At 46.5% G+C, this 15,120-nt stretch overlaps 1 protein-coding gene across 1 annotated transcript in view; it reads left to right on the top strand.

The window, feature by feature from the left end:
- The first annotated feature begins 8,263 nt into the window (after positions 1–8,263).
- Positions 8,264–15,120, top strand: part of NEDD9 (neural precursor cell expressed, developmentally down-regulated 9) — a 107,122-nt gene continuing 100,265 nt past the window's right edge. Inside the window, exon 1 of the mRNA XM_050941579.1 lies at positions 8,264–8,362. Coding sequence (XP_050797536.1) covers positions 8,360–8,362 — 3 coding nt within the window. The 5' untranslated portion in view covers positions 8,264–8,359. The remainder of the gene's footprint in view (positions 8,363–15,120) is intronic.

Raw genomic sequence — 15,120 nt, 5'->3', positions numbered from 1 at the left:
TTTTGAAAGGTAAGATTGTAACGCGTGTGTTTAGGTTCATTTGCTTTAACCTTGTAAATAACTCATTTGTTTTCTTTTCCTGTACAATAAATCTTTAGATAGTTTATTATAGGATTGGCTACAAGCATTGTCTTTGGTGTGAGATCTAAAGTGCAATTGACCCGGGGTCAATGACTCGTGCTTTGGGACAGATCTAAATACTGCTATGATCCTTGGTGTAAGGGACCATCGGTCACAAAGATATACTTATCTGGTTGGCAAGACAGACTGGAGTACCCAAAGGGACTGTCTGAGACTCCATGTTATGTCTGATAATTGGTTAATGAAATCTAAGTTCAGAACTCTCAGCCAATTTGGGTGTATGCCCTAGTTCTTAATAGTCTGCCCTGAGGTTGGTACTCATGCTCCTGAGACACTGCAGGATAGCTTGACAAACATCTCAAAAGTTAGATTATAAACTCTTCGGTGCAGAGAGAAGCCCTTATATTTTTATGGTTTGTACAGTGCCAGTGAGGTCCTGACTTTAGGTTCTAGTGCAATACAGTGCAAATAAATAATATGTTACAAATATCATCTTAACTATTAAAACTGAAATAATTTTTAAAATCCTGTTTACTTTTCACTCTTCGTGCTCTTTACCCTTTGTATTTCTCTCAGCTTATGCAATGAAAACAGAGTAGTTGGTTTCACTTTGGTTTGCAGTTATTTTCTAGCTATTTACACTTGTGAGTTCTTAAGAACTAACATAAAATTATAATGTTTGGGCTGAACATAGCTTTTGGAATGTTTCTTTGATTAAAGAACACTTTCTATGGGCCCAGTGTGAATATAATAATAAAACCTCACCAGGTGAATGAACTAAGGGGTAAAACACCAAGGCTTTTCAGATTTGCATGGGTAAATTAGCCTCCTGCAAAACAGCCTAATCCTCTGAAATGCATATAAGGAACTATGTGTTGCTAGTTGAGAAAAAACATATAGCATTTGGGCACTGGCAATGTTATTAAAACACATACCTCAGACAGAAGTGAGATCCATCTGAGCTCATTCCCATGCATCAGAGGAGTTTTGTGGGTGTCATAAACAGATAGCTAAGGGTTAATGTCTCTTTCACCTGAAGCACCTGACCAGAGGACCAATCAGGAAACCGGATTTTTTCAACTTTGGGTGGAGGGAATTGAGTGTCTTTTGTCTTTGTTTTCTGGCTGCCTGCCTTCTCTGAGCTTTGGAGAAGTAGCTCTACTTTCTAGTCTTCTGTTTCTAAGTGTAAGGACAAAGAGATCAGATAGTAAGTCTATGGTTTTCTTTTTTTTGGTATTTGCATGAATATAAGTGCTGGAGTGCTTTGATTTGTATTCTTTTTGAAATAAGGCTGTTTATTCAATATTCTTTTAAGCAATTGACCCTGTGTTGTATCATCTATATACAGAGAGAACATTTGTACTTATTTTTCTTTCTTTTTATATAAAGCTTTCTTTTAAGACCTGTTGGAGTTTTTCTTTACTTCAGGGAAATTGAGTCTGTACTCACCAGGGAATTGGTGGGAGGAAGAAATCAAGGGGAGATCTGTGTGTTGGATTGCTAGCCTGATGTTGCATTCCCTCTGGGGGAATAGGAAAGTACTTTTGTTCCAGGATTGGGAACGGAGAGGGGGAGTCCCTCTGTGTAGTTTCACAGAGCTTGTGTCTGTGTATCTCTCCAGGAGCACCTGGAGGGGGGGAAGGGAAAAAGAATTATTTCCCTTGGTTGTGAGACTCAAGGGATTTGGGTCTTGGGGTCCCCAGGGAAGGTTTTTCAGAGGGACCAGAGTGCCCCAAAACACTCTAATTTTTTGGGTGGTGGCAGCAGGTACCAGGTCCAAGCAGGTAACTAAGCTTGGAGGTTTTCATGCTAACCCCCATATTTTGGACGCTAAGGTCCAAATCTGGGACTAAGGTTATTACATGAGTGGCAGCTGGTGGGAGACAGACAGAACCCAGAAGCCAGTAGAAATATTATATTTTTCTTTTCTCTGCTAAGGGCTTTTTAGCAGAGAGAAGCAGTTGGTTTTAAAAGGGAACCAGAGAGAATTTTTTTTTCTGCTCTCTCTCGCAGTTTGTGGCTTGCATGTTAAGGGTCTTTTGTCATGCAATAGCCCTCCCATTAGGAGGCAAGTACCGGCACTTATATGCATGCAAATAAAGTGGTTTTTCTGGTTTCCCTTCATTGAACATTAGCTAGAGAGAGAAAAGGAAAATTAGCTAAAGGCACTGTTGCTAGGCAGACTTCAGGAGGCAACAGAGAACCTGCAGTTCAGAAGATAAACACCGGAGGGCACCCCAACACAAGAAAACAGGAACCATGACTTCTAAGGCAAAAATTGACGCCGAAGAACAAATCAAAGAAGCTGAACACAGGCGACAACTGGAAATAAAACAAAAAGAGATGGAGATGAAAGAAAGAGAAGAACAGATCAAAGAGGCAGCACACAAAAGAAAACTAGAAGAAGAAGAGATGGCCTACCGAAGGAAACAAGCAGAAGATGAGTTGGCCCACAGAAGGAAGCAAGAAGAAGAGGAGGCGGCCCACCGCCGAGACATGGAAAAACACCAAAAAGAAATGGAAAAACAACAAAAAGAAATGGAAAAAACAACATGAAGAGAAGGAAAAACAGAGAAAACATGAACTGGACTTGGCAAAAGCTGGGTTGCCTGTGCCAGCCAACCCTAACAACCCAGCGCCAAATATTGCTCCACGGCACAGGAAATTTCCCACCTACAAGGCAGGTGATGACACCGAGGCCTTCTTGGAAAATTTTGAAAGAGCCTGTCTTGGGTACAGCATTCCCGAAGACCAGTACATGGTAGAATTGAGGTCACAGCTCAGTGGACCTTTAGCAGAGGTGGCAGCTGAAATGCCTAAGCACCAAATGAATGACTATAAACTTTTCCTAACCAAGGCCAGATACAGGATGGGGATAACCCCAGATCATGCCCGTCGGCGCTTCAGAACCCAAAAGTGGAAACCCGAGGTGTCATTTCCCAAACACGCCTACTGCATTGCAAAAAACTATGAGGCCTGGCTAACAGGAAACAACATTCAAACCTTGGAAGAACTGAACCTCCTCATACAAATGGAGCAGTTCTTGGATGGTGTTCCTGAAGACATCACACGGTACATACAAGATGGAAACCCCAAGAATATCGCTGAGGCAGGGGAAATTGGAGCCAAATGGATGGAACTGGCAGAAAGCAAGAAAGCTACTGTCAAGGGGAACGATTACCCCAGGGGGCACACAGACCATAAACCCTACAACCGAGGACAGCCAAAAACCCCACATACCACCCAAGTAAAGCCACAGATACCCTACCCTTCAACCTCACCAGTCTCCAGTAACTCACCTCGGCCCAGTGACCCATCAGATGGAAGATGCTTTAAGTGTAATGAACTGGGACATATCAAGGCCAAGTGTCCCAAGAACACCATGCGAGTGCAATTCATTACACCACCATCACACCAAAGATCCCCAGGCCCGGATGCCTCTCAAATACCCTTGGAGCGAAGGGAAAATTTGAGAGTGGGCGGAAAGAAGGTTACTGCGTGGAGAGACACGGGGGCACAAGTGTCAGCTATCCACCAATCCTTCGTTGACCCCAAATTCATCAACCCAAAGGCCAAAGTTACAATTTATCCCTTCATGTCACAAGCTGTAGACTTGCCTACAGCTCAACTGCCTGTCCAGTACAAAGGCTGGTCAGGAATGTGGACTTTTGCAATCTATGACAATTATCCTATCCCCATGCTACTGGGGGAAGACTTGGCCAACCAGGTGAGGCGGGCCAAGAGAGTGGGAATGGTTACACGTAGCCAAACCCGGCAAGCTTCCAGACCCATTCCTGTTCCTGAGCCGTCCACAGAGGCCCCGTCTGTGTTACCAGAGACCCAGACAGAGGTAGTGGACCCGGATTCCATGCCTACCACTGAAACAGCCACAGCATCTCCAGTCCCAGGCCCGGAACTGGAACAGCAACCAGCACCAGCAAGTGCAACCACATCTTCAAACTCAATGCCAGAGGGCGCCAGCGAGCCAGAACTGGCAGAAGCAAAAGACAGCCATACCCAAAAGGCTCAGCCAGAGCCTGAAATGCCCTCAGGTGCACCAGCGGAGAGCGGTACACCAGCAACGGAAACAACCCCATCACCTACATCGCTTCCAGAGGGACCAAGCCCAAGTCCACAGTCTGAGGAAGAACTGGTGACCCCAGCCTCAAGGGAACAGTTCCAGACTGAGCAGGAAGCGGATGACAGCCTTCAGAAAGCTTGGGCGGCGGCACGGAGCACCCCACCGCCTCTCAGCTCTTCTAATCGATCCCGGTTTGTTATAGACCAAGGACTTTTATACAAGGAAATTCTTTCTGGTGGACACCGGGAAGAATGGCAGCCGCAAAAACAGTTGGTGGTTCCAACTAAGTACCGGGAGAAGCTATTAAGCTTAGCCCATGATCATCCCAGTGGCCATGCTGGGGTGAACAGAACCAAGGACCGGTTGGGGAAGTCCTTCCACTGGGAGGGGATGGGCAAGGACGTTGCCAAGTATGTCCGGTCTTGTGAGGTATGCCAAAGAGTGGGTAAGCCTCAAGACCAGGTCAAGGCCCCTCTCCAGCCACTCCCCATAATTGAGGTCCCATTTCAGCGAGTAGCTGTGGATATTCTGGGCCCTTTCCCAAAAAAGACGCCCAGAGGAAAGCAGTACGTACTGACTTTAGTGGACTTTGCTACCCGATGGCCAGAAGCAGTCGCTCTAGGCAACACCAGGGCTAACACTGTGTGCCTGGCCCTAACAGACATCTTTGCCAGAGTAGGTTGGCCCTGCGACATCCTTACAGATTCAGGGTCTAATTTCCTGGCAGGGACCATGAAAAAACTGTGGGAAACTCATGGGGTGAATCACTTGGTTGCCACCCCATACCACCATCAAACCAATGGCCTGGTGGAAAGGTTCAATGGAACTTTGGGGGCCATGATACGAAAATTCATCAACGAATTCTCCAATAATTGGGACCTAGTGTTGCAGCAGTTGCTGTTTGCCTACAGGGCTGTACCACATCCCAGTTTAGGGTTTTCACCATTTGAACTTGTGTATGGTCACGAGGTTAAGGGGCCATTACAGTTGGTGAAGCAGCAATGGGAGGGGTTTCCGCCTTCTCCAGGAACTAACATTCTGGACTTTGTAAGCAACCTACAAAGCACCCTCCGACACTCTTTAGCCCTTGCTAAAGAGAACCTAAAGGATGCTCAAGAAGAGCAAAAGGCCTGGTATGACAGACATGCCAGAGATCGGTCCTTCAAGGTAGGAGACCAGGTTATGGTCTTGAAGGCGCAACAGGCCCATAAGATGGAAGCATCATGGGAAGGGCCATTCACGGTCCAAGAGCGCCTGGGAGCTGTAAACTACCTCATAGCATTTCCCAATTCCTCACTAAAGCCTAAAGTGTACCATGTTAATTCTCTCAAGCCTTTCTATTCCAGAGACTTACAGGTTTGTCAGTTTACAGTCCAGGGAGAGGATGCTGAGTGGCCTGACGGTGTCTACTACGACGGGAAAAAAGACGGTGGCGTGGAAGAGGTGAACCTCTCAACCACCCTGGAACGTCTGCAGCGGCAACAAATCAAGGAGCTGTGCACTAGCTTCGCCCCATTGTTCTCAGCCACCCCAGGACGGACTGAACGGGCATACCACTCCATTGATACAGGTAATGCTCACCCAATCAGAACCCCACCCTACCGAGTGTCTCCTCATGCCCAAGCTGCTATAGAACGGGAGATCCAAAACATGCTACAGATGGGTATAATCCGCTCATCTACCAGTGCATGGGCATCTCCAGTGGTTCTGGTACCCAAACCAGATGGGGAAATACGCTTTTGCGTGGACTACCGTAAGCTAAATGCTGTAACTCGTCCGGACAACTATCCAATGCCACGTACCGATGAGCTATTGGAAAAGTTGGGACGTGCCCAGTTCATCTCTACAATAGACTTAACCAAGGGGTACTGGCAAGTACCGCTAGATGAACCTGCCAAGGAGAGGTTAGCATTCGTCACCCATGCGGGGGTGTATGAATTCAATGTCCTTCCTTTCGGCCTTCGAAATGCACCCGCCACCTTCCAGAGGCTGGTAGATGGTCTACTAGCTGGACTGGCAGAATTTGCAGTTGCCTACCTCGATGATGTGGCCATTTTTTCAGACTCCTGGCCCGAACACCTACTACACCTGGAAAAGGTCTTTGAGCGCATCAGGCAGGCAGGACTAACTGTTAAGGCCAAAAAGTGTCAAATAGGCCAAAACAGAGTGACTTACCTGGGGCACCAGGTGGGTCGAGGAACCATAAACCCCCTACAGGCCAAGGTGGATGCTATCCAAAAGTGGCCTGTCCCACGGTCCAAGAAGCAGGTCCAATCCTTCTTAGGCTTGGCCGGATACTACAGGCGATTTGTACCACACTACAGCCAAATCGCTGCCCCACTGACCGACCTGACCAAAAAGACCCAGCCAAATGCAGTTAAGTGGACTGATGAGTGTCAAAAGGCCTTTACCCAGCTTAAGGCGATGCTCATGTCTGACCCTGTGCTCAGGGCCCCGGACTTTGACAAGCCATTCCTAGTAACCACGGATGCATCTGAGCGTGGTATAGGAGCAGTGCTCATGCAGGAAGCAACAGATCACAACTTCCATCCTGTCGTGTTTCTCAGCAAGAAACTGTCTGAGAGGGAAAGTCACTGGTCAGTCAGTGAAAAGGAATGCTATGCCATTGTGTACGCCCTGGAAAAAGCTACGCCCATATGTTTGGGGACGGCGGTTCCAACTACAAACTGACCATGCTGCACTAAAGTGGCTTCATACTGCCAAGGGGAACAACAAGAAACTTCTTCGTTGGAGTTTAGCTCTCCAAGATTTTGATTTTGCAATTCAACACATCACAGGAGCTTCTAACAAAGTAGCTGATGCACTCTCCCGTGAGAGTTTCCCAGAATTCAGTAGTTAAAAAGTGTTCTTAAAATGTAGAAGTCTGTTAGTTATATACTTAGGAGTATATGTAAAGGTGTATGTGTTGTATTAATCTGTTTATTTTCAAGTTCTAGAAGGAAATCGCCGCCAGTGAGCTTCCCCACTGTCTGCAATTTGGGGGGCGTGTCATAAACAGATAGCTAAGGGTTAATGTCTCTTTCACCTGAAGCACCTGACCAGAGGACCAATCAGGAAACCGGATTTTTTCAACTTTGGGTGGAGGGAATTGAGTGTCTTTTGTCTTTGTTTTCTGGCTGCCTGCCTTCTCTGAGCTTTGGAGAAGTAGCTCTACTTTCTAGTCTTCTGTTTCTAAGTGTAAGGACAAAGAGATCAGATAGTAAGTCTATGGTTTTCTTTTTTTTGGTATTTGCATGAATATAAGTGCTGGAGTGCTTTGATTTGTATTCTTTTTGAAATAAGGCTGTTTATTCAATATTCTTTTAAGCAATTGACCCTGTGTTGTATCATCTATATACAGAGAGAACATTTGTACTTATTTTTCTTTCTTTTTATATAAAGCTTTCTTTTAAGACCTGTTGGAGTTTTTCTTTACTTCAGGGAAATTGAGTCTGTACTCACCAGGGAATTGGTGGGAGGAAGAAATCAAGGGGAGATCTGTGTGTTGGATTGCTAGCCTGATGTTGCATTCCCTCTGGGGGAATAGGAAAGTACTTTTGTTCCAGGATTGGGAACGGAGAGGGGGAGTCCCTCTGTGTAGTTTCACAGAGCTTGTGTCTGTGTATCTCTCCAGGAGCACCTGGAGGGGGGAAGGGAAAAAGAATTATTTCCCTTGGTTGTGAGACTCAAGGGATTTGGGTCTTGGGGTCCCCAGGGAAGGTTTTTCAGAGGGACCAGAGTGCCCCAAAACACTCTAATTTTTTGGGTGGTGGCAGCAGGTACCAGGTCCAAGCAGGTAACTAAGCTTGGAGGTTTTCATGCTAACCCCCATATTTTGGACGCTAAGGTCCAAATCTGGGACTAAGGTTATTACAGTGGGGAATCCCAGTATGGCTCAAAATGGTTGAATTGGCAGGTTGGTAATGTGATGAGAAGAGATTTTCCCCTCTTTGATCATCTGCATCACTGTGTTTTAATGACCTTTTGTTTCAGAGCAACGAAGTGCTTGTGTCCGTTTAGAAATATTTGGAACAAGGAAATCCTGGAAGTGAAAAGAAGACCTACAATAGAAAGGACAAAAATCAGCCAGAATACCAAAATGCTGGATTTCCTATAGAGATTGTTATCTTCAAGATACAGAGCCCCTGTGTTCCTAGGATTAACATGCTGTAGGTGGAACGTCAGAAACATTGGATAATGGTAAGTTTAGTTTTCAATGAAGTTAAAATTCATTTTAATTCATGTTAAGCATTTTTTTTTAAATTAAGCTCAGCAAGGAAATACTTTGTCCTCTTAAACAATGCAAACTGAACACCCATCTCATTTGGAATTCTGCCTGCTCATTGTTAGGATTGATTGGAACCAGTCATTCTTAGGTTTAGGGCAGTTGAGAATCAGTAGTTCTGTTTCGCCTTGGATACTGCCTAGACCTGTAAGCCATTATTGTAGCTATCTCCTTAGTGAACATGTTACCAAGAAGATTGCCTCATGCATATAAAATATTAAAACACATTGTTCTGGTAAGTGGGTCAATAAGTGTCTAACAGTTAATTCAAGTATGATTTGCTAATTGGTATTTGTCTGTCTGTAATATAACTTTTAAAGAATGCAGCCAATCAATTCCAAGATTTCAGGAAATGTTCTAGGCATCAGTGGGAAGAAACCTAACTGATGTTGGTGACAATTGGAAAACTGGAACCCTGGAAAAGCCTGACACACAGTGCCCATTTGGAGCACTGTACTGTTGCCTGAGTGGTAACATTGTGACATCAGAGGTAACTCTCCACTCCCTTCTGTGAGCTTATTTCCATACTTCAATCCCACTGGTTGCAGTGAGTCAGCAAATGAAACTGCAGGTCAAGACCAGATGCTTTGACAGAGTTGTGTGTGCACATGGGTGGACATGGGGTTCAGGACTGGAATAGCAGTGTCTGCTTCAGACCAGGAGTTATACGGCTGAGTAGGAGTGAGGCTAGAGGTTTGCACTGTGATTCCCTCCACACTCTGCCTGGGTCAAGCAAAAATCATTTACCTTTGCCCCTCTATCCCCAAAACTGAGGGGGCCAGTAGCATGCCAGATGCATTGTGACTCATAGGTAAGCACTATAGGTGCTTTGGCAGCTAGACTTTGTAAGTGCTAACCCTGGTGTTTCCCAATCAGCACTCAGACACATGGCTATGGGAAAGGTTATTTTACTAGGGCTGGCAAGAAAGGGGAAAGGTTGCAAACACCCTAGATACAGAGGCTTGAACAGTTACAGTTCAAAGTGAGCAATGGTGGTTCCTGTGGGCAGTCCAATCCAAAATCAGGGCTCTTCAGGCCTGGTGCCTAAGGTATCCTTTCCAGTATATATTCTATGCAAATACATGCTTGCAGGTTTCCAGGTTCAGTTGAGGTCTCTCATTGGGGCCCCTCTGCACTGGCTCACTGCCCACCTGCTGCTGCTCCTCCAGAAGTCCCACACACAGACCTACAACCAGTCGTAGTGTCCGACAGTCAGTCTGTTCCAGACACAGCTCTGCAACTGTTCCTGCTTCCAGCTTCTCTCCATCTGCCTGCTTGCCTCCAGGCCACCGTTTCAGCTTCCTTGCAGCTCTTTGCCTCCAGGCAACCACCACTCCCAAACAGAGCCCAGACACTTCCTGGTTAAAGGACCTTTTCCCTAACTTGGCAGGGGAAAGGGAAGTGCAGGGGGGAGGGAGCTATATACCCCTGCTTTGCAGATACATCACAAGTTCTTCTACAACTGGGAAAGATGACCTAGAAAGGCATCAAGGTTTGGAGAGGGGCAGGGTGAAAAGGAGAACAGAAAATATTCAACAGCAGCCTGGGATGTGAGGGAAATGGGGGAGTAAAAGGCAGTATGGACGGTGCAAGCCTGGGGTGGGGAGTCTGGGACAGAGGAGGGGATCAAGGCAGCAGAAACTGACTGTAATGGATCTTATCTTCCTTTGTCTCTCATTGGCTGAGGGGAGGGTGAATTCTCTCAGGGCTGCAAAGCACTTTGAAATCCTCAGATGGGCAGTGCATTTGGGGTCAGGGATAAAGACTGCATTCTTCCCCTCCTACCACCCACTTAGTTTGGCCAACATAAGGAAAGAAGTGCATAACCCTCAAGTAAATTAGCCGACACTCCTATGCTACATGTGCTTCCTTAAGTAAGCCACTACTGCTTCCCCACCCAGAAAATACCACCCATTTCTAAGTATTCTGAAGTCTTATCTTGTGTGTTCTGGTTTACAAGTGTTTGGAAATAGAGTTGTCATAAATAGATAGTTAAAGGTTAATGTCTCTTTTACCTGTAAAGGGTTAACAAGCTCAGTAAACCTGGCTGACACCTGACCAGAGGACCAATGAGGGGACAAGATACTTTCAAATCTTGGTGGAGGGAAGTCTTTGTTTGTGCTTTTTGTTTTGGGGATTGTTCGCTCTTGGGACTAAGAGGGACCAGACATACATCCAGGCTCTCCAAATCTTTCTGAATTAGTCTTTCATGTTTCAAAATTGTAAGTAATAGCCAGGCAAGGCGGATTAGTCTTATGTTTGTTTTCTCAACTTGTGAATGTTTCTTTTTTGCTGGAAGGATTTTTTACCTCTGTTTGCTGTAATTTTGAATCTAAGGCTAGGGGATGGGGTCCCTCTAGTCTATATGAATCTGAGTACCCTGTAAACCATTTTCCATCCCGATTTTACAGAGATCATTTTTAGCTTTTCTTTCTTTAATTAAAAGCTTCCTTTTTAAGAATCTGATGGATTTTCCTTGTTTTAAGATCCAAGGGGATTGAGTTTGAACTCACCAGGGATTGGTGGGGGGATAGGAGGGGGGATGGTTAATTCCTCCTTGTTTTAAGATCCAAGGAGTTTAAATCTGTGTTCACCAGGGAATTGGTGAAGCTTCTCAAGGCAGACCAGGTAGGGAAAGTTATGGGGGGGACAGGGAGTGTGCCAGACACTGAATTTCTGGCTGGTGGCCGTGTACCAGATCTAAGCTAGTAATTAAGCTTAGAATTATTCATGCAGGTCCCACATTTGCACTCTAAAGTTCAAAGTGGGGGAAAAAAACCTTGACATGGTGAGCAGCGGTGTGAGATTTTTAGGAACCAAAAGCCAGTAGGATTTTTTTTCTCTCCTTTCTAGCTGCTTGGAAAGCAGCCTGAGGGCAGAGGTGTTAAGTTTTTTAACAAGGGTCTTTGTTAAGAGGAGGCTTCAAGCTGTGAGCAAGCAAACAGGAAAAAGGAATTTACAAGTTGAATTGTTTTCTTTCTACCTACCTCTTGGGTATAGCTAGTTAGAAAATCTCTGTTAACCAAGCAGCCCTGAGCGGAGTGCATCCCAGGTTTCAGTGAGCTGCAGAGGGGGGTGTGGCCAGCACAAGAAAGCAGGAAAATGAGTACCAGTGAAACAGTTAACAAACTAGAAATGACTAGGCTGGCCACAGAAGCGAAAGCCCAAGAGGCTGACCACAGGAGAACTATGGAGATGAAAGAAAAAGAGATGGAGATGAGAGAAGGAGACAGAGAAAGAGAAGAAAAAGCCAAAGAGGCTGACCACCGGAGGGCTTTGGAGGCCCACCAGCAGGCCCTGGACTTAGAAAAGGCAAAGCAGGATGGAACAGCCAACCCTAACAACCCTTCTCCAGGTACTGTTCCCCATCCCAGGAAATTCCCCACCTACAAGGCAGGTGATGATACTGAGGCCTTCTTGGAAAATTTTGAAAGGGCCTGCCTTGGATACAACATCTCTACAAACCAGTACATGATAGAGCTGAGGCCACAGCTCAGTGGACCCTTAGCAGAGGTGGCGGCTGAAATGCCTAAGGAACGCATGAACGATTATGATCTTTTTCAAACCAAGGCCAGAATCAGAATGAGGCTAACACCTAAGCATGCCCACCAGCGGTTCAGAGCCCTAAGGTGGAAACCAGATGTGTCATTTACCAAACATGCCTACCACATTGGAAGGAATTGGGATGCTTGGATATCAGGAGCAAATGCTAAATCTCTGGAAGAGCTGGACTTCCTAATGCAAATGGAGTTCTTAGAGGGTGTTCCTGAGGAAATAGAAAGGTACATCCAAGATGGGAAGCCCAAAACTGTAAGCAAGGCGGGGGAGATTGGAGCCAGATGGGTGGAAGTGGCAGAAAAGAAAAAAACTACTAGCAGTTGGAGCGAATATCAGAAGGGGCAAACCAAAAATAAATCCTATCACCGAGGGCAACCGAAGACCCCACCTACAACCCAACGAAAGCCCTAGACACTCTATTGTCCCACCTCACCAGTCTCCAGCAACCCACCTCGGCCCAGTGACCAGTCAGCTGAGCGATGTTTTAAATGTAATGAACTGGGACATATAAAGGCCAACTGCCCCAAGAACCCCAACCGAGTACAGTTCATTACACCACCATCACACCAAAGATCCCCAGGCCCAGATGCCTCTCAAATACCCTCAGAGCAAAGGGAAACCTTGAGAGTGGGCGGAAAGAAGATTATCGCGTGGAGAGACACCGGGGCACAAGTGTCAGCTATCCACCAATCCTTAGTGAACTCCAAATTCATCAACCCAGAGGCCCAAGTGACAATTTACCCATTCATGTCAAAATCTTTAAACTTGCCTACAGCTGAATTGCCTGTCCACTATAAGGGCTGGTCAGGAATATGGACTTTTGCAGTCTATGACAATTATTCCATCTCCATGCTATTGGGGGGAGACTTGGCCAACCATGTGAAGCTGGCCAAGAGGGTGGGAATGGTCACCCGCAGCCAGGCCAAGCAAGCTTCCACACCTATCCCTGTTCCTGAGCCATCCACCAGGGCCCCGTCTGTGTTACCAAAGACCCAGACAGAGGTGGTGGAACCAGATCCCCTGCCAACAACTGCAACAGCCATAGTGCATCCAGTCCCAGAACCAGAAGTGGAAAAGCAACCAGCACCAGAACCGTTGACAGCACCGATGCCAGCGCTTGCAAACCCATCTACAGCTCCAATGCCAGAGGGCACCAGTGGGCCTGAACTGGCAGAAGCAGCAGACTACCCTACTCAAGAGGCTCAGCCAGAGCCTGAAATATCACATAGTGCACCTGCGGACAGTGGGTCACAATCAACGAAAACAACCCCATCACCTACATCGCTTCCAGAGGGACCAAGCCCAAGTCCACAGTCTAAAGAGGAACTGGTGTCTCTAGCCTCAAGGAAACAGTTCCAGACTGAGCAGGAAGCAGATGACAGCCTTCAGAAAGCTTGGGCGGTGGCACGGAGCACCCCACCGCCTCTCAGCTCTTCTAACCAATCCCGGTTTCTTGTAGAACAAGGACTCTTATACAAGGAGACTCTTTCTGGTGGACACCAGGAAGACTGGCATCCTCAAAAACAGTTGGTGGTTCCAACTAAGTACCGGGTAAAGCTCTTAAGCTTAGCCCATGATCATCCCAGTGGCCATGCTGGGGTGAACAGAACCAAAGACTGATTGGGGAAGTCCTTCCACTGGGAGGGAATGGGCAAGGACGTTGCTAATTATGTCCGGTCTTGTGAGGTGTGCCAAAAAGTGGGAAAGCCCCAAGACCATGTCAAAGCCCCTCTCCAGCCACTCCCTGTAATTAAGGTCCCATTTCAGCAAGTAGCTTTGGATATTCTGAATTCTTTCCAAAAAAAGACACCCAGAGGAAAGCAGTCATACTGACTTTCATGGATTTTGCTACCTGGTGGCCAGAAGCAGTAGCTCTAAGCAACATCAGGGCTAAAACTGTGTGCCAGGCCCCAGCAGACATTTTTGCCAGGGCAGGTTGGCCTTCTGACATCCTTACAGATTCGGAAACTAATTTCCTGGCAGGGACCATGAAAAATCTGTGGGAAGCTCATGGGGTGAATCACTTGGTTGCTACCCCTTACCACCATCAAACCAATGGCCTGGTGGAGAGGTTTAATGGAACTGTGGGGGCCATGTTACGTTCATTCGTAAATGAACACTCCAATGATTGGGATCTAGTGTCGCAGCAGTTGCTTTTTGCCTACAGGGCTGTACCACATCCCAGTTTAGGGTTTTCACCATTCGAACTTGTGTATGGCCACGAGGTTAAGGGGCCATTACAGTTGGTGAAGCAGCAATGGGAGGGGTTTATGCCTTCTCCAGGGACTAACATTCTGGACTTTGTAAGCAACCTACAATACACCCTCCGACATGCTTTAGCCCTTGCTAAAGAAAACCTAAAGGATGCTCAGGAAGAGCAAAAGGCCTGGTATGATAAACATACCAGAGAGCGTTCCTTCAAAGTAGGAGACCAGGTTATGGTCTTGAAAGCGCAACAGGCCCATAAGATGGAAGCCTCATTGGAAGGGCCATTCACAGTCCAAGAGTGCCTGGGAGCTGTTAACTATCTCATAGCATTCCCCACCTCAACCCTAAAGCCTAAAGTGTACCATGTTAACTCTATAAAGCCCTTTTATTCCAGAGAAGTAAAGGTGTGTCAGTTTACAGCCCAGGGAGAAGATGATACTGAGTGGCTTGAAGGTGTCTACTACGATGGAAAAAGTGACGGTGGCGTGGAAGAGGTGAACCTCTCCACCATGCTGGAACATCTGCAGCGGCAACAGATCAAGGAGCTGTGCACTAGCTTCGACCCATTTTTCTCAGCCACCCCAGGACGGACTGAATGGGCATACCACTCCATTGACACAGGTAATGCTCACCCAATTAGAACCCCACCCTACTGGGTGTCTCCTCATGCCCAAGCTGCATAGAATGAGAGATCCAAAACATGCCACAGATGGGTATAATCCACTCATCTACCAGTGCATGGGCATCTCCAGTGGTTCTAGTACCCAAACCAGATGGGGAAATACGCTTTTGCGTGGACTACCGTAAGCTAAATGCTGTAACTCATCCCAATAACTATCCAATGCCACGCACCGATGAGCTATTGGAGAAATTGGGATGTGCCCAGTTCATCTCTACAATAGACTTA

Source organism: Gopherus flavomarginatus, chromosome 2 (genome assembly GCF_025201925.1).
Source record: "Gopherus flavomarginatus isolate rGopFla2 chromosome 2, rGopFla2.mat.asm, whole genome shotgun sequence".
Taxonomy (NCBI): Eukaryota; Metazoa; Chordata; order Testudines; family Testudinidae; genus Gopherus; species Gopherus flavomarginatus.
The sequence above is the reverse complement of the archived record's forward strand: the minus strand, read 5'-3'. Positions and strand labels throughout refer to the sequence as shown.